This window comes from Acomys russatus, chromosome 16 (genome assembly GCF_903995435.1).
Source record: "Acomys russatus chromosome 16, mAcoRus1.1, whole genome shotgun sequence".
NCBI lineage: Eukaryota > Metazoa > Chordata > Mammalia > Rodentia > Muridae > Acomys > Acomys russatus.
The window spans coordinates 7,074,515-7,094,413 of NC_067152.1; the positions used below are offsets into that span (position 1 = coordinate 7,074,515).

At 40.6% G+C, this 19,899-nt stretch overlaps 1 protein-coding gene across 1 annotated transcript in view; it reads left to right on the top strand.

The window, feature by feature from the left end:
- Suz12 (SUZ12 polycomb repressive complex 2 subunit) overlaps positions 1-19,899 on the top strand; it is a 42,064-nt gene that overhangs the window by 17,505 nt on the left and 4,660 nt on the right. Inside the window, exons 7-15 of the mRNA XM_051158091.1 lie at positions 522-753; positions 2,782-2,875; positions 6,671-6,776; positions 13,238-13,415; positions 15,485-15,576; positions 15,721-15,864; positions 16,829-16,986; positions 18,683-18,881; positions 19,574-19,653. Of these exons, the coding sequence (XP_051014048.1) occupies positions 522-753; positions 2,782-2,875; positions 6,671-6,776; positions 13,238-13,415; positions 15,485-15,576; positions 15,721-15,864; positions 16,829-16,986; positions 18,683-18,881; positions 19,574-19,653 (1,283 nt within the window). The remainder of the gene's footprint in view (positions 1-521; positions 754-2,781; positions 2,876-6,670; positions 6,777-13,237; positions 13,416-15,484; positions 15,577-15,720; positions 15,865-16,828; positions 16,987-18,682; positions 18,882-19,573; positions 19,654-19,899) is intronic.

Sequence of the window (19,899 nt, forward strand, 5' to 3'; positions counted from 1 at the left end):
CTGATCCTCCATTTGTACCACCACGCCTGTTAACAGGATCGAGCACAGCACTCATGGCTTCGTGCGTTACATGGGAAATTCTACCAACTGCTCTATATTTCTACTCTTGTGTTGTTTACTCTCGATTTTTTTTTTCCTCCTGTTGCTCGTGGTTGAATCCAAAGCCTTGTATATAGTAGGCAAGTGCTCTACTGGTCTGTATGTGCTTCCCGGCTCCATATCTTTATTCCAGCTGATTTATTCCATGTTGGCAATATTATAAAACTTTGAAAAATTATCAGCTCAATACTGGACATACTGTATCATTGTTTTCATTATATTGTAGTATTCATCAGTTGCTTAAAATTGGGAATGTAATTGTTAGTTTTAATTTTTGCTTCATAATTTTCAGCAGTACATTATTTTAACATGCCTTTTGGATTCATGGCTTATACCATGTTTTTATAGCTGTGATTTTAAGTTTTAAGTGATTTATTATTGCATAACTATAAATATATAATTCATGAATCTTTACTTTGCAGGATGTAAGTTGTCCAATAAGGCAAGTTCCTACTGGTAAAAAGCAGGTGCCTTTGAATCCTGACCTCAATCAAACAAAACCAGGAAATTTCCCATCCCTGGCAGTTTCCAGTAATGAATTTGAACCTAGTAACAGCCATATGGTGAAGTCTTACTCATTACTGTTTAGAGTAACTCGTCCAGGAAGAAGAGAATTTAATGGAATGATTAATGGAGAAACCAATGAAAATATTGGTAATTTTATTTCTGTAATAATTTCACTATATTTTATTATTGGAGATTAAAGTGCTCAGTAAAAATACATGAATTAGCATTTGTTCATCTCAGAATTGTGTATAAGGTTTGTTTTTGTTTGGTTGGTTTTGTTTGTTTGGTGGTTTTGTTTTTCTTCAAGACAGGGTTTCTCTTGTAGTCCTGGCTGTCCGGCACTTGCTTTGTAGACCAGGCTGGGCTGGAATGCAGCGATCCTCCTGCCTCTGCTTCCCAAGTGCCGAGATTAAAGGTGCGCGTCACCATGCCCGGCTTGTTTGTTTGTTTGTTTTTTTATTTTTTAAAGCCTTGGCTTTCTGCTGGGATGGTAGTTTGCTCCTATAATCCAGTGCTCAGAAGCCCAGGTCAGTAGAACATGAATTTGAAGCTAGCCTGGCCTACATGATGTAAGAAGACCCTTTCTCAAAAAAGAAGAAAGGAAATAAGTAAAAACAACCCATAAGACCATGCTTCTTTCCAAACAGTCTTTCCATACTGTTATTCTATTGTTTCATTGTGCTGGAGATTGACCTAAGGCCTTCCTCATGCTGGGTGTCTGTTCACAACACAGGTTAACCATGAAGTTTCCCTTTTTGCCTTCCTATCTGTCTGCCTGTCTTCATTTCTTCCTTCCCCTCCTTACTTCCCAACCTGCCTTTCCCTTCCTCTTGCTCTCTTTATCTTACTGTCTTACTCTGCTTTTTTGTTGTTGTTATTGTTGGTTTTGGTTTTTGGTTTCTCTTGGCTGTCCTGGACTCTCACTTTCTTACTTAACTCCTTTCTGTTTTGATACATGATCTCACCATGGCTGGTCTCAAACTAGACTGATGTGATCCTTTTAGCTCAGCTTTCAAAGTGCTGGGACTATAGGTGCATGCCATTGAACTATCTTGAATGTGAGCAGTATAATGTATATCACATAGCAATACCTGAATCCATTCCTTTATTCTTCCAGCAGATAGGAATTCATCCTCAAGGTAATCATTCCATTGCTATATAGGTGCTGGCAACACAAAGATAATTAAACAAGCCTGGCTATTCTCAGGCTTACAACTTAATTTAGAAGAGAGATAAAGAATAAATAACTGCATTGAAATGTACAGTTGTATAATAGAGGTACATGTGAGGTGTTGGTTGAAAGTTTTTACAAGGATCTAGAGAGATGGCTCTGGTTACATGTTACTCAGCTGGGCATGGTGGTGACCACCTTTAATCCCAGCACTTGGAGGCAGAAGCAGCCAGATTGCTGTGAGTTTGAGGCCAGCCTGGTCTAAAAAAGAAAGTCCAGGACAGCCAAGCCTAACAGACCCTGTCAGGGGAAATATTTTTGAAAAAAGACTTAGTACTCTTTGGTTCCTATCATCCTTATGACAGTTAATTGTTGTCTGTAATTCCAGTTCTCAAGGATCTTTTTGGCGTTTTGGGTAGTCTGTGCACATAGTATATAAAGATAAATGCAGGTGAAAACATTCATGCCTATAAAATAGAAAACAAATCTCTTTAAAAGATAAATCCTTAGCCAGGCATGGAGACACATACCTGTAATCCTAGCACTCGGGAGATGGGAGCAGGGAGATGTTTGTGAGTTCTAGGCTAGCCTGGTGTACAGAGTTGATTCTAGGACAGCCATGGTTATACACAGAGAATCACTGGAAAAACCAAGAGAAACGAAAACAAACAATCCAAAGTTGAAACAAATGGGTGTAAATATTAAGGCATTATTGTAAAGCCAGACAGTGGCAGTACCTGCCTTTAATCCCAGCACTCAGGAGGCAGAGGCAGATTGATTTCTGAGTTTGAGGCCAGTCTGGTCTGGAGAGTGAGTTCCAGGGCCACACAGAGAAACCACATCTGGAAAACCAAGACAAAAATAATCCAGTTTAAAAAATTATGGTAATTTATACCTTTTTGGGATAAATGTAGCACATTTTACCTTATAACATTAAAAGGGGCCTTGTTTTACAGATGACTTTTTTTAAGTAATTGTTTTTCAAAAATTTTTATTTAATTCAGATGTCAGTGAAGAACCTCCAGCCAGGAGAAAACGAAATCGTGAAGATGGGGAAAAGACATTTGTTGCACAAATGACAGTGTTTGACAAAAACAGGTAATATTTATGGGAAAATCAGCAGTGTGCTATAAATGCTTACGCTTTGAAGCAGCCATGGTGCTATTGCTTGTGTTTGTTTTCTTCTAATGAATAGAAAAATAAGTTTGCAAATACTGAATTTTTCTCTTTATCATATAGAGAACAGTAAGCACAGATGACGAACTTGGAGTGGCTCAGTTAAAATTGTTTATTTGAGAAGTATTTTCTGAGTGTCTGCTCATTGACAAACACTTCTAAAAGATTGGGGAGGCACAAAAGCCCTGTCTTCCTGCTGCTTAACCTTCATGAAGGCTAAACTAAACTCTAAACAAATCATTGTAAGTGTTGGGGGAAAATTAGGCAATAGTGGTTTAACCGAGGCCTGAATAAATTAGTCCTAGACAAATCTTGGGATAGTAACTAAAGTTAAGGAAGCCAGTTGAGGCCAGCATGGTCTACAAAGCTAGCCCAGCGTGGCCACACAGAGAAACCCTGTCTCTCAAAACAAAACAAAACAAACAGCATGGGGTTTAGTGGTGGGTGAAATGGGCTGAGGTGTCTGTAGTGGGCTTCACAGATACTGATACATGTTCAGTGCAGCTAGGAGCATATTGTGTTTTCTTCTTTGTACCGTACATGTTAGTGTACATGTTTCTTATATTTTCAAGATGGTTTCTTTGTGTGCTCCTGGCTGTGTTGGAACTCTGTTTAGGACCAGGCTGGTCTAGAATTCAGAGATCTGCTTGTCTCTGCTGGGATTAAAGGTGTGCGCCCAGCCAGTTTTTATTTTCTTAAGTTATCTTGTTTTTCTTTGTTAATATATTCTTTTTATAAAATAGACTGCTGTTTTTGTTTTAGTGAAGAAAAATGTTAAGTAGGTGAATTCTTTTTGGTTTTTTCGAGACAGGGTTTCTCTGTGTAGCCTTGGCCATCCTGGACTCACTTTGTAGACCAGGCTGGCCTCGGACTCAGAACGATCCGCCTGCCTGTGCCTCCCGAGTGCTGGGATTAAAGGCATGCGCCACCACACCCGGCTCAGTAGATGAATTCTTCAACTTTGAAGAATTCTAAGTTAGTCGAAAAGACCAAAGAATAATACATGTGGGGGCTGGAGAGATGGCTCAGAGGTTAAGAGCACTGGCTGCTTTTCCAGAGATCCTGAGTTCAATTCCCAGCAACCACATGGTGGCTCGCAACCATCTGTGAGATCTGGTACCCTCTGGCCTGCAGGTGTACATGAGGCAGAACACTGTATGCATAATAAACAAATAAACCTTAAAAAAAAAAAAAGAGTAATACTTGTGCAATATCCACATACCCGTTTCCTTGACTTGTAGCATTTTACTTCGTTTGTTTATTGGTGTGTTTCATTTTAAGATTTATTTAGTATGTATACAGTTCTGCCTGCAGGCCAGAGAGGGCACCAGATCTCATTCTAGATGGTTAGGATCCACCATGTGTTTGCTGGGAGCCGAATTCAGGACCTCTGGAAGAGCAGACAGTGCCATCTCTGAGCCATCTCTCCAGACCCCCTTTTTTCTTTTTCTTTTATGGATCATAAACTAACAGATTATTTCTAGTGAGTTTGTTTTCATCTGTTCATGTTGTCACTTATTTTACTGCTGAAATTATCTTAAGTATGGCTATAAGGAGCCTTTTAAACCAGATTCTAGGATGTCCTTTTTTGTTTTTTTCTGTTTTCTTTATTCAGGCTTTAAAATATCCTTTTCCTAACTTCTGATTCTGAGATTGCCTATTCTCTGAGGAGTCTTGGTATTGCTTTTAGTAAAGAAATCATACTTTTTAAAAAAAGGTGTGTATATTTATTTTACATATTAGTGTTCTAGCTGCATGTATTGCCTGAATGCCAGAAGAGGGCATCAGATCACATTATAGATGGGTGTGAGCCCCTGCATGGTTGCTGGGAATTGAATTCAGGTCCTCTAGAAGAGCTGACAGTGCTCTTATCTGCTAAGCCATCACTCCAGTCCCCAAGAAATCATATTCTTGGCTGTCCTGGAGTCGCTTTGTAGACCAGGCTGACCTCAAAGTCACAGCAGTCCACCTGCCATTGCCTCCTGAGTGCTGGAATTAAGTGTGCGCCACTATGCCTGGCCCAGAAATCATACTATTGAGCTGGGATTAAAGGTGTGTACCACCACTGCCCGGGTGACATTTTTTCTTAAAAGTTGTATTTATTATGTATACAGTACTCTACCTACACGTGGGTCTGCATGACAGAAGAGGGCATCAGATCTCATTATAGATGATTGAGAGGCACCATGTGGTTGCTCATAATTGAGCTCAGGACCTTTCTTAGAACAGGCAGTGACCTTAACCTCTGAGCCATCTCTCCAGCCCCCATCTGGTAGTTTTCTTAACAGCTGAGCCTTCACTCCAGACTCTTTTCCTCCTAATGTTAACTTATTTTGTGTGTATGAGGTGGGAGTTGAGGTGGGGGTTAGAGCTGACAGTGCTCTTAACCAATGAGCCATCTCTCCAGCCTCTTTGAACCACAATTTTTAGTTTAGATGTAGCAAATTTTTTGTTGTAATCTCACATTGAGGTCTTCTGAAAGAATAACCCAAATGTGAAAATCATGTAGAGGAAAATCTGAGCAAAGGTAAAAACGTTCAGAGAATAAAGGTGCCATAACCAGAATTAAACTGTGATGCACAGATGTGGTATCACATGCCTGTAATCTCAATTGTAAAGGTTAAAACAGGAAGGTTACTGAAACCTAAGATTTCATTGCTAGTCTACCCAAAAAAAAAAAAAAAGAGGCAACTGGAATTTACTTTGGAATAATACTTTGAGAGTTCTTATTTCTCTGATATAAAACTATAATGCAGCTCTATGGACAGTAGCCTCAGGAACATGAAATAGGTCTCAAGTTAGGTCCCAGCCTGTACTTATTATAATAACAGCATAAAATCCTATTGTCTACTAGAACAACAAGGGCTACAATAAATTTTAAAGAAAATGTATATAGCTTTGTTTTTTAGTTCTGCAGTGACCTTTCCAGATTATTAGTGTTTCTTCTAACAAAGAATAGATAGGATTTACTGTTTTGTAATCGTGTTTCTAGGTGTTTTCCTTTTCTGATCGTCCCTAATGTTGAAGTTAGGGGAGTTTAGTATTTTATGCAGGCCCTAAACTAACTTACTTTCTCTTCTTTTTTTTTTCTTTTGGTTTTTGGAGAAAAGGTTTCAATGTGTATCCTTAACTGTCCTGGACTCATTTTGTAGACCAGGACAGCCTCAAACTTATGGAGGTCCACCTGCCTCTGCCTCCTTGAGTGCTGGGATCAAAGGCGTGCACCACCAGGCCCAGATAATCCATTCTTCACTGAGCACCTGTATGTGCCAGGTTCCCTTATCTAACTAATTCACAGGTTTGTCATTTAAACCATTAGTTTACTTAGCAAATATGAAAGTAAAGATTGTAGTTCAAGCACTAACGTGCATATTTTGTAATGATTCCCTAAGGAAAGAGTTGTAACACTGTTTTCTCCTAATTACAAAAGTATGAAATCTGCTCAGCCAGTTATACTTAATGTATAAAATTAACTTGGTTTTGAGAGAGGCCTATTAACATTTCAAAAGTTTGAAGTTATGTCTATGTAGCTACATTTATAAAATATATGGCTTGTTTCATGTTGTTAAAAAGGCTTTTGTCAGTCCTGGAATGTAGATAATTTAAAATCCTCCTGTAAGCTTAGTATACCAATTTAATTCTTTGTAAGTCTGGAATGTAGACTTTGTGTCCTTATAATACACAGGTTACTTTATAAAGTCTATGTTTGTCTAACAGGCGCTTACAGCTCTTAGATGGTGAATATGAAGTAGCCATGCAGGAAATGGAAGACTGTCCAATAAGTAAGAAAAGAGCAACCTGGGAGACTATTCTTGATGGGAAGGTATGAATGGCTTAGAAGTTGACGATATTGTAGTTGTCATCTGTTGTTGTTGTTTCTGGTTTTTGGAGACAGGGTTTCTTGCCTGCCCCGAGTTCAGTTTTGTAAACCAGGCTGGCCTCGAAGTCACAGTGGTCCACCTGCCTCTGCTGGGATTAAAGGCGTGCCTCAGAACTTCAGGATGTCAACTCTTATTTTGATTGATGTTTTCTTCTCCATATGCAATTGTCTTTGAATTAAGGATTCTTTTTTTGTTTGTTTTATTTTAACATTAAATAATTTAACTTGTGGAGCCCGGCCTGGTGGCGCACGCCTTTAATCCCAGCACTCATAGGCAGAGGCAGGCGGATGGCTGTGAGTTCGAGGCCAGCCTGGTCTACAAAGGGAGTCCAGGACAGGATGGCCAAGGCTACACAGAGAAACCCTGTCTCCCAAAAAAAAAAAAAAAATAATAATAATAATAATTTAACTTGTGGGGCTGGAGAGATGGCTCAGTGGTTAAAAGCATTGACTGCTCTTCCAGAGTTCCTGAGTTCAATTCCCAGCAACCACACGGTGGCCCACAACCATCTATAATGAGATCTGGTGCCCTCTTCTGGGGCACAGGCACACATGTGGACAGATACTGTATAAATAATAAATAAATAAATCTTTTAACTTGTGAGATAGGGTGTTATTATAAAGCTCTGGCACAAAGATCCCTCTGTTTCCCAAATGTTGAGATTAAAGTCATGGACACTACATTTAACATGTATTTTTTGTTTCTCTGTGTAGCCTTGACTATCCTAGACTCGCTTTGTAGACCAGGCTGGCCTCGAACTCACATCGATCCGCCTGCCTCTGCCTCCCGAGTGCTGGGATTAAAGGCCTGTGCCACCACACCCGGCTCATGAAATATCTTTCAATAATTAAATATGCTTATTTGCCTGCTGTTCAGTACTTAGAAAATACCATGTACTATTTTAAATTACATTCATGGTAACAGCATGTAATATGTAATGACTAGTAATATTTTTATTAAGATCCTGCAAAAATCAGATAAATCATATCTAAGTAACTTGTAGGCATATATTTATACTTGTCAGTGTGAAGACTTAGCAAAATAATAACAATGTCATCTCGTCCTAAATAGATCAGTGTAGCATAACAAGCAATGTCTCAAGGATTGTTTTTTTAAAAAACTTAAAAATAGTTTCAAGTTGTTTAGTAGGATATAATAATAAATATACCAGGCTGGCCTTGAACTCACAGTGATCCACCTGCCTCTGCCTCCTGAGTGCTGGGATTAATGGTGTGCACCACCATGCCGGCCTTTTTTATTTTTTTGTTTTTTTGAAAAAATTTTTAGTATGCAAATGTACTAAAGAAAGAATTAGAACTTTCTAGACAATATCATAAGTTTAAAAATAGAAGCCAAGTGTGGTGTCGCATGCCTTTAATCGCAGCACTAGGGAGGCAGAGGCAGGGGGATCACGGTGAGTTCGAGGCCAGCCTGGCCTACAAAGTGAGTCCAGGACAGCCAAGGCTACACAGAGAAACCTTGTCTCCAAAAACAAAAGGTAGTGCAGACCTTTATCCTAGCACAATGGAAAACAGAAGGATTATACGTTCAAGGCTACCCTGAAGAAAGCACATGCTACAGTCCATCATCACAAATCTTCCTCATGAAGGCACAATCCTGGATATTTGGAATTGAGCTTATAGTGACTATGATAGGACAAATCTGTATGGGGAAGAGTACTTCATTAAGGGCAGCCCGTGGTGGTGCACACCTTTAATCCCAGGACTGGGGAGGCAGAGGCAGACGGATCACTGTGAGTTCAAAGCCAGACTGGTCTGCAAAGCAAGTCCAGGACAGCCAAGGCTACACAGAGAAACCCTGTCTCTAGAAAAAAAAAATTGTTTTCCTAAGTAGTGTTATCTTAAGGATGTAATGTCCTCTCCTCCTCCTCCTCCTCCTCTTCTTCTTCTTCTTCTTCTTTTGCTGTTGTTGTTTTAAATATACCAGCAACTCCCTAACACACGTATACTTGTAGGTAAAACGCCCATATAAATAGAATAAAAAGAATTGATAATTTTTACTTTTATGAATATGGATACATTGCTTGTTTGTGAATTGTGTTTTTGATTTCTTTTGTTGTTTTGAGACAGGGTTTTTCTGTTTAGCAGAGCTGTCCCTGTCCTGAACTTGCTTTGTAGACCAGGCTGGCCGTGAACTTACATAGATCCACCTCCCTCCCAAGTACTGGAATTACAAATGTGCACCACCAATCTCTGCTGTAAATTAATTTGATACTGATAAAGAAGTCTTTAAACAGCCGGGCGTGGTGGCGCACGCCTTTAATCCCAGCACTCGGGAGGCAGAGGCAGGCGGATCGCTGTGAGTTCAAAGCCAGCCTGGTCTACAAAGTGAGTCCAGGATGGCCAAGGCTACACAGAGAAACCCTGTCTCGAAAAAACCAAAAAAAAAAAAAAAAAAGAAGTCTTTAAAGGACTCGATATAACTCAGTTTTTAAAGAACATTGGCTCTTCTTCTACAGGACCCTAGCACACAATTGAGGTGCTCACAGCCATTTGTAACAACTGTTCCTGGGCATTTGATATATCTATCCTCAAAGGGGACTATGTTGCACCCTGTGCACATACCCACATGCAGATACACATACACAATTAAATATAATAAAAACCTTTTTTATTACTATGTATACAGTACTCTGCCTGCATGAGTGCCTGCACGCCAGAAGAGGGTACCAGAACTCATTATAGATGGTTGTGAGCCACCATGTCGTTGCTGGGAATTGAACTCAGAACCATTGGAAGAGCAGTCAGTGCTCTTAACCTCTGAGCCATCTCTCCAGTCCATTAAAAAACAACCCAAATCTCTAAGAATGACAATCAGGGAAAGCTATGATACTGTAGCAGAAGGAACTGTTCTTTTCCTTGGAGAGGAAAGGAGGAAGGACAAAGCAATGGAAGAAAGTATAAAGTAGAATAAAATAAATTATAGGTGTAAAAGTAATCATACTTCAGGACTAGAGGGGGTTTTGGTTTGGTGTGTGTATGTTGTTTTTTTGTTTTTGTTTTTGTTTGTTTTTTTTCCGAGACAGGGTTTCTCTTGTGTAGCCTTGGCCATCCTGGTCTCACTTTGTAGACCAGGCTGGCCTCGAACTCACAGCGATCCACCTGCCTCTACCTCCCAAGTGCTGGGATTAAAGGCGTGCACTACCACGCCCGGCTTGGTGTGTGTGTTTTTGTTTTGGTTTGTTTGGTTTCCTTTCTGTGAATCTAGCAGTCCTAGAACTCACTCTGTAGATCAAGCTAGCCTTGAACTTTGAGATATCCCCTGCCTGCTTCTGCTTCCCAAGTGCTGGGATTAAAGACATGATGAACAACAGCCGTGCATTAATATAATTTTATGAGGAACTTGATAGGTTTCTTTTTAAACTTACTATGCATCAAGTTACATAAATACCGTCATTGGCAATACGTAAAGCAATCGGAGAAGAGACACAGAGGTGACATTTATTCACATTGCATCAAGGTATATCTCTGTATAGTCAATTGGTTTGTTTCTCTGTGTAGCCTTCCTATCCTGGACTCACTTTATAGACTAGGCTGGCCTTGAACAGGGACACACCTGTCCGTGCCTCCTTGAGTGCTGGGGTTACAGGCCAGTGCCCTGGTGCTAGCAGTATATTCGATTGTTAATAGTTGAATGGGCAGTGAGCTGACTCCCTGCAGATTTCTGGTGTTGTCATTGCTAGTGAGCAATTTCCTGTTTCAATGTTATGTTAAATTTACTCCCCAATTATTTGTGGTTGGTTAATAAATTGAAGAGCCTATGAAGGGGCAGAGGAGCTGGACCATAGGAGGGACTTCTTTGTTGCCAGTGTCGGGGTCCCAGGTGTAAGGGGCACAGGAAAGGGAGAAGTGTAGAGGAGAAGGTTGCCAGGCTGTGTAGAAGGACAAGGATGGAGCAGAGGTATCCAGGGCGAGACTAGAGGACTGGTACCAGGGCATGTGACTGGGAAGGAGGCCACGCTAGCTTATACGGTTTAAATAGATCAATATCTGCCAATGTATTATAGGGTACTTAAAGCTTATATCTCTGTCTTATTTGGGATCTAGAGAGGGCATGGAAAACTTTAATGCAACAAAATGAGATCAGAGTTAATCTATATAAATATGAGATAATCGTTCTAACTGATAAATTATTGAAGGATGATAGGTGTGAGATTTAAGCAAATGGCTAAATGTGAGTGAAGGCCTATGAAGAGGCACAATAGAGTTGTCTTACCTGAGCTAATTTTTTTTTTTTTTTTTTTTTTTTTTGGTTTTTCGAGACAGGGTTTCTCTGTGTAGCCTTGGCCATCCTGGACTCACTTTGTAGACCAGGCTGGCCTCGAACTCACAGCGATCCGCCCGCCTCTGCCTCCCGAGTGCTGGGATTAAAGGCGTGCGCCACCACGCCCGGCCCTTACCTGAGCTAATTTAATGTCTTCAAACCAAAGATGCGCACACAAGCAAGCATGTCAGGGTAGCTGAGTGTAGTCAAGGAAAAAAAAGGGCCACTTGTTAATTTGCTGTGCTGATAGAATTGGTCACTTTAGATAATAGTTGCTGGCTGAATACTTTGTATTGCCAGTTTTACTTTGTTGTAGTTTTTTTCCCCTTAATTTTCTTTTTATTTATTTTATTTTTTCTGAGATAGGGTTTCTCTGTGTAGCCTTGGCTGTCCTAAATTCGCTTTGTTGAACAGGGTGGCCTATGCCTCCCATGCGATGGGATTAAAGGCATGTGCCTCCATCCTAACCCCTAACCCCCACCCCCACCCCGCTGCCCTTTTTTTGTTTTTGGGGTTTTTGTAGTTGTTGTTGGTTTTTTGGTATTGGGGTTTTTGAGTTTTTTGTTTTGTTTGGGCGAGGGTTCAAGATAGGTCTTCTGTAAAAGCTCTGGCTGTCCTGGAACCCTCTTTGTAGACCAGGCTGGGCCTGCCCCTTCCTCCTGAGTACGGGGATTAAAGGTGTGCACAACCACGCCTGGCTTAATTTTCTTTTTATTTATTATTTATACAGTATTTGGGCTGCATATGAGCCATCAGGCCAGAGAAGGTACTAGAGCTCATTATAGATGGTTATAAACCACCATGTGATTACTGGGAATTGAACTCAGGACTTTTGGAAGAACAGACGGTGCTCTTAACCTCTGAGCCATCTCTCCAGCCCTTTTTATTAATTTTCTGAGACAATAGAAGCGTTGTCTCACTATCTAGTTCTGGCTGTCCTAGAACTTGTTCTATGGATAAGCTGGCCTCAAACTCCGATGTATGGTCTCTGTGTCCCAAACTCTGGGAAAAGATGTGCCTGTTACTACACCAGGCCTTGCAAAATTGTAATCTGAGAGACTTTTCTTGAAATTTTGGTTACTACATCTTGAAAAAATCCAAGCCTAGCTCCAGTATTCATAATCTCAGACAGAAGGATGATGAATTAGCTGTCAGCCTGAACTGCATAGCACAACCATATTATGAAGAAAAGAAAAAAAAGGCCGGACGTGGTGGTGCACACCCGTAATGCCAGCTCCACAAAGCGAGTCTAGGGAGGCAGAGGCAGGAGGATCACTGAGTTGGAGCTAGCCTGGTCTACGCAGCAAGCCCAGGACACCAAGGCTATGCAGAGAAACCCTGTCTTGAAAAACCAAATAAATAAATAAATGAATAAAATTGGCTATGGTGATGCAAGCTTTTGAGTGTCCCTCTTTTTTTTTTTTTTTCCCCCTCCTTTTTCAAAATAGACTTTATTTTATTTATATGAGTGCTCTATCTGCATGTTCATGTGCATGCCAGAAAAGGGCATCAGATCCCAGTGTACATGCTTGTGAGCCACCTTGTTGCTGGGATTGAACTCAGGACCTCTGGAGCAGCCAATGCTCTTAACTACTCCCCAGCCCCTCTTTGCCATTAATCTAGGTACTAGGTAGGCAGAGACAGCTGTATCACAGAGTTCAAGGACAGCCAGGACTCTACGGGGAGGGGGGAGGGGGCGGGGAGGAATACAAAAGGAAAAAAACCCTGAAATTCAATTGTTTCTACATAGGACAATTCAGCTTTATTGTAAATAGCCACCCCTTTATAATGCCTAAGCTTTCCATTTCTCTAATGATGACTTATCCATACATTATTTGGCTATGCTTGTTGGATTTATTACTTTAATGGCCGAAAGGTTAACCTGTCTTTTAGAGGACCTGATTTCCATTGCCAGCACCAATGTTGGGCATCTCATGCCCTCCTCTGGCTTTCTTTGGCACTGCACTGAAGCACTGTGCATTTATGTAACTTAAAATCAACAGGTTATAAAGTATTGGTTTTAAATAAATTCACATTGGACATATCACAATAAATTTGTTTCCTATTCCTGCAGTATCTTCAGAGTCCTAACTTTGCTTTTTTTTTTTTTTTTAAATAGAGGCTGCCTCCATTTGAAACATTTTCTCAGGGACCTACATTGCAATTCACTCTTCGCTGGACAGGAGAAACCAACGATAAGTCTACAGCTCCTGTTGCCAAGCCTCTTGCCACTAGAAATTCAGAGAGCCTGCATCAGGAAAATAAGCCTGGTTCTGTTAAACCTGCACAAACTATTGGTAAAACTCCATTGTTATCAAAATAGAGGCTTCAATGTTTTAGTGACTGAGTTGTTATTTTTGTTGCACATAATTATTTAGGAAATACTAGGTGGCTTATCAAGTACCCATATTCTTAGTTGTGGTTTGAGTTTGCTTACTATCCCTATGATAAAGTACTAATAGTCCCTTTTTTAGAAACTTTGTGCAGATGTTTCTGGGAATTTCACTTTGTATTTAACATTTCAGAAGTAATGATTTGTAGTATGTTTACCATATTAGGTGGGTCTTTAAATATCCCTGTGTTAATTTAGAACACAATTTCCCACTAATTTGCCACAGGTAAAGGGAATAGTTTTCAATGCATTTTAAAGAACTAAAGCATTAGTTGCACAGAATATTAGCCTAGTATGCCCAAGGCCCTGCTGGGTTCAATCCCCAGCACTACAACTAGAGAACGGGTAAGAGTTCTGTAGTCTTGAGCCCTAACTTAAGATATTTTAAATCTGTCTCATAATAGCACTGCTTTTTACTTTAGAGCATCTAAGGATCTGTTTGAAGAGGGAAGATTTGTCTCTGACAGGTTACATGATCATATGCAACTGATACATGCATCAAAAGATGAGAGATAGAAGTGACCTACTATAGATGGCTTTAATCTTAGGACTTGGGACAGAGGCAGGCTTGAGGCCTCACAGGGCTTATAGTGAGACCTTGTCTGCTTCCTATGCAAGCCTGAGAACATGAATCGATTCTCAAATCGCACATTGTGGCAAGATAGAACTGAATCCTGAAAGTTGTCCAGCCTGGTCCAGGACAGCCAACGCTACATAGAGAAGCCAAAAAACAAAAAGGGGGATTGGGGTAGGGAATGACCAGTGTCATGGTCAGTGTTTCCAAATCCAGTTTCGGGCATTTTCAAAATAATCTCCCCACCCCCCATCCCCCCCTTCCTACCACCACCACCACCAGGACAGGGTTTCTCTGTGTAGCCTTGGCTATCCTAAACTCGCTCTGTAGACCAGGCTGGCCTGGAACTCAACAGATCTGCCTTCCTCTACCTCCCAAGTGCTGTGATTAAAGGCATGCACTAACCATGCTTGGCTCTCAAAATACTAATGTAACAGATGAATTATTACACAGAAACTAAAACAAAGCATTATGACAGACTATTACATGTAGAGTCATTAGTTTTGTCACACAGTAAATAAATACATTAATTAAATATTTTTCATTAAGTCTAAAGAAATACACTAAAATCCTGGCAGAGGCAGAGTTCGATGATAGCCTGGTCTACAAAGCAAATCTAGGATAGCCAAGTCAACACACAGAAACTGTGTGTGTGTGTGTGTGTGTGTGTGTGTGTGAGTGTGAGAGAGAGAGAGAGAGAGAGAGAGATATCGGTCTCAGTGTTTTGGAGGCAAAGGCTGGCAGATCTTTGTGATTTTGAGGCCAGCCTCATCTACAGAAGAGTTCAGGACTGCCAAGGCTACACAGAGAAACCCTGTCTCTCAGAACAAAAGAAAACAAGACAAAGAAAGTCTTTCACTTTCTAAGTCAGCTATTAGGGAATGACTGCTTGCTGTTGTGCACCAAAAATCAATCAATGCAGTCAGGCCTAGGTTTACAGCACAGAGACAGAGCAGGTGGCTGGCATGTGGGAGGGCCAGAGCTCAACCATAACACCGCCAAAAACAAAAGCACTAGTGACTTTGAAGCACTTAATCTTCGTGGTGGCTTGCATTTGGGGTTATTTATTAAGTAGAGGGGAGTTCTGGATGAGTGGTGGTGGTGGTGAATGCCTTTAATTCCATCAGAGGCAGAAGCAGGTGGATCTCCAAATTCAAAGCCAGCCTGGTTGGTCTACAGAGCTGCCCAGAGAAACCCTGTCCTGGAAGAAAAAAATGAGCCCTCAACATACACTGGTATCTGGTTATTATTGATCAAGTATTAAATTATATTTTCCTAATACACTTTTCATTATGAGTGGGAAAAATTTCAAATAACGCAAGTGTAAATCTTTAACAATTTTAATAAGATACTTTATAGAAGGGTGTTTTTTCATCAAATAAGAAGGTATGTATTTTCAGCTGTTAAGGAGACACTGACTACAGAGCTGCAAACAAGAAAAGAAAAAGATACTTCAAATGAAAATCGCCAGAAGTTAAGAATATTTTATCAGGTAAACAGATTGGTCCATTAAGTACTCAAATAGTTTTTTTGTAATTTGTATCCGAATATTTTTCATGTTAAATTATTTATAGAGGTATTAACGAAACAATGCTTAGAAATGTGCAAGTTGTGAGCACGACACTTTGTTTTTTAGTTCCTTTATAACAATAATACAAGACAACAGACTGAAGCCAGAGATGACCTGCACTGCCCTTGGTGCACTCTGAACTGCCGTAAGCTGTATAGTTTGCTCAAGCATCTAAAACTCTGCCATAGCAGATTTATCTTCAATTATGTAGTAAGTAATTTTTGTTTACCAATAATACATGTCACATTTTGCATGTAAATAGTAGAAATTCTGCCAAGGTTAAAGCGGATAATTCAGTTCATTGTATTTTAAATAAAATTAGCACGTATCATATATGCACTAAAGATAATTAAGAATTTTCCTCTTGATTAAGAAATAGTTTACAGGGCTGGAGATATGGCTCAGAGGTTAAGCACAGACTGCTCTTCCTGGGGTCCTGAGTTCAATTCCCAGCAACCACATGGTGGCTCACAACCATCTATAATGTGATCTGATGCCCTCTTCTGGCAGACAGCAGGACATGAAGACAGCACTATATATATAATAATAAATAAATAAATCTTTAAAAGAAAAAAAAATAGTTTATAGAAAATCACTAGACGAAGCCAGGCAGTGGTGGTACACGCCTTTAATCCCTGCACTTGGGAGGCAGAGGCAGGCGGATCTCTGTGGGTTCCAGGCTAGCCTGGTCTATAAAACAAGTCCAAGACAGTCAGGGCTACACAGAGAGATTCTGTCTCAAGAAAATCACCAGACCAGCCAGGCCTGGTGATGCACACTTTTAATCCTAGCACTCTGGAGGCAGAGGTGGGCCTGGTATCCAGCGTGAGTTCCAAGACAGCCAGGGTGGTTATATGGAGAAAACCCGTCTCATTAAACTTCCGTAACCCCCACCCCCACCTCCCCAAATCAGCAAATCAATAAATGAGACTATTAGGATTTTAATTCACTTTTTGTAGAGGTTTTTGGTTTGTTGAGGCCAGGTCTTATTTGCAGTTATTCTGCACTTTGACCTTTTAATCTTCAAGCGTGCCTTCCCATCAGCCTGATATAAGACTTGGCTTATTTTAGTTCTTAAAACATTAAGAACTCATAACTGTTTCTTAATTCAATTGAGAGAGTAGAGTTATTAATATTTTCTTTTCTAAACACCCTGTTCTTTTATTTTTTATAGTATCATCCAAAAGGTGCTAGGATAGATGTTTCTATCAATGAGTGTTATGATGGCTCGTATGCAGGAAATCCTCAGGATATTCATCGCCAACCTGGATTTGCTTTTAGTCGAAATGGACCAGTAAAGAGAACACCTATCACACACATTCTTGTATGCAGGTAGGCAGAAAGCTCATCGCGCGCGCGTGTGTGTGTGTGTGTGTGTTCGTTTGTTCTCCCACAATGCTTGTTCCAGGGATTGAATTTAGGCAGTTAGGCTTGGCAGCGTGTAGCCTACTTTTTATTGATGATGGAATAACAACGGGGAGGCCTTGATAGTGGTGGCGCACACCTTTGATCCTAGTGCTTGGGAGGCAAAGGCAGGTGGATCTATAGGACAGCCAAGGCTACACAGAGAAACTTTGCCCCAAGAAGCCATATAGGGGCTGGATGGTTAAGATTCCTTTCTCTTCCAGAGGACCCAGATCTGTGTGCATGTATACATAGGAACCTGCAAAAAAGGTTTCATCTACATAATAAATATTGGGCTGGAGAGATGAGTCAGCCATTAAAGGCTCAACTCACAACCAAAATAATAATAAATATTGTGAGCCAGGCATGATGGCGCAGGCCTTTAATCCCAGCACTCAGGAGGCAGAGGCAGGTGGATGATTCTGAGTTTGAGGCCAGCCTGGTCTACAAAGTTAGTCAAGTATAGCCAAGGCTACACAGAGAAACCCTGTCACGAAAAAAAGAAAAATTGTGTCCAATAGTAAACAGTTCTCATGTAGAAAATTAGTTATCTTTGATACAGTTTTGCTATGTAGTACAACTGGCATTTTGTGTAAGTGCATACTATATACCTGTCCAAGATGCCAGAAAGGATGTCAGATCCTCTAAGCCAGAAATAGGGGCAGTGTTGACTTACTCCACGTAACACTGGGGACTGATCTCAGATCCTTTGCAAGCACACTTAACCACTGAACCATTTCTGCGGCTCCTTCAAGATGTTTCATTTTGTTATGTTTTTTTTGTTGCTGTTGTCGTGGTTTTTCTGTTTGTTTTTGGCTTTGTGTTTGTTTGTCTGTTTCCCTTTCTGGTTTTCTCTGTGTATCCTTGGGTGTCCTGGACTCACTTTGTAGACCAGGCTGGCCTTGAACTCACAGCAATCTACTTGCCTCTGCCTCCTAACTGCGTAGCTCTGGCTGTCCTGGAATTGCATAGACCAGGCTAACCTCTAAGTCACAGAGATCCACCTGTCTCTACAGAGTGCTGGGTTAACGTGTGTCCTGGTCATCTTCAGTATTTCTTAGTGTGTCCTACTTAGCACTTTTTTTTTTTTGTTTACTTGTTCTTTGAGACAGGATTGCTCTATGTAGCCCTGCCTGTCTCGGAACTTACTGTATCAGCCATACTGGCCCGGAGCCTGGAGATCACCTTACCTATCCTTGTATACATTTCTATGTCTTTCCTCCCTCTGCCCACCCCCCCACCCCCCAGGAAAGTTTTTATCTTAGAAACATTGTTTAATATGTGGGCTTAGGCTCAGGCTTTGATTTTAGGTTCTTTGGGTGGAAATTGTGTCCGTATTGCATGATATGTTTGGAGGGGAGCGGGAACAAGACTGTTGCACACATCTTTAATCCCAGCACTCTGGGAGGCAGAGATCTGCCTAGATCTCTTGAGTTCCAGGACAGCCTGGTCTACACAGGGAAACCCTGTCTGGAAGAAAACCAAAACAGTATAAGAGGGTGCTGCCTCAGGTACTACTGTGATCTTTGCTTTACAAATTAGTGATGATACAGATCTTGGCTCATGTTCAGCGTCCTGTATGTATTTTCGTTGTCATGTTTCAGCATTGATTTCCTTTCATTAGGCCAAAACGAACAAAAGCAAGCATGTCGGAGTTTCTTGAATCTGAAGATGGAGAAGTAGAACAGCAAAGAACATACAGCAGTGGCCACAATCGCCTTTACTTCCACAGTGACACCTGCCTACCTCTCCGACCACAAGAGATGGAAGTAGACAGTGAAGACGAGAAAGATCCAGAATGGCTGAGAGAAAAAACCATTACTGTAATTACCACTCTTTCCTCCACTCTGGCAGTGTTCATAAAGGTTTTATAACTCCTTTAAAAAGTTATTTAAGAAGCTCTGCATGGTGGAATATGCCTTTAATCCCACCTAATATAGGTGTTGGACACCAAACATGGGTTCTTTGGAACAGCAAAAAGTGCTTTTAACTGTTGAGCCATCTCAGCCTTTGTGATGGCGCACACCTTTAATCCCAGCACTAGCGAGGCAGAGGCAGGTGGATCACTGTGAGTTCGAGGCCAGCCCGGTCTACTAAAATGAATCCAGGACAGCCAAGGCTACACAAGAGACACCCTGTCTCAAAACAAAAAAACAAAAAACAAAAAAGCATTTAAGTAAGGAAAATTTTTGCTTTCTATGTCTCTATTTGTATTGGATACTTTCTTTTATTTCTGTTTTTGTTTTCTAACTTAGCATTTCCCTTCTAACATAATTGCTTAAGTAAAAGCTGGTTTTATTGACTGCTGCCGCATGTGGTGATAAATGCCTCTAGTTTTCAGTACTCTAGCCTAGTTTACAAAGGCAATTCCAAGACAGCGAGGACTATGTAGAAAGACCTTCTCTTTAACAAAGAAAAAGAAATGTTGTGTGTTTGCTATTATTCAGTTCCAAGAATCTACTTTGACAGTCTGTTCTTCTTAGAAATGTAATAGGTATTTTTCTTTGTCTTTCAGCAAATTGAAGAATTTTCTGATGTGAATGAAGGAGAGAAAGAAGTAATGAAACTGTGGAATCTCCATGTCATGAAGCATGGGTAGAGTGTTTGTTCCATTACTTCATTCTTCTTGCTGCTTCTCGTTCTATGAGTCTGTAATTTTTTTAGTTATTTTATGTGTATGGGTGTTTGGCTGCATGTATGTCTGTGTACCTTCTGTGTGCCTAATTCCTCCAGAGGACAAAAGAGGGTATCTCACTTCTGGTACTGGGGTTAGGTGGTCTAAGGCTCCTTTGTGGATCCTGGAAATGGAAGCTGGGTCTTCTGCAAGAACAAAAAGTCTTA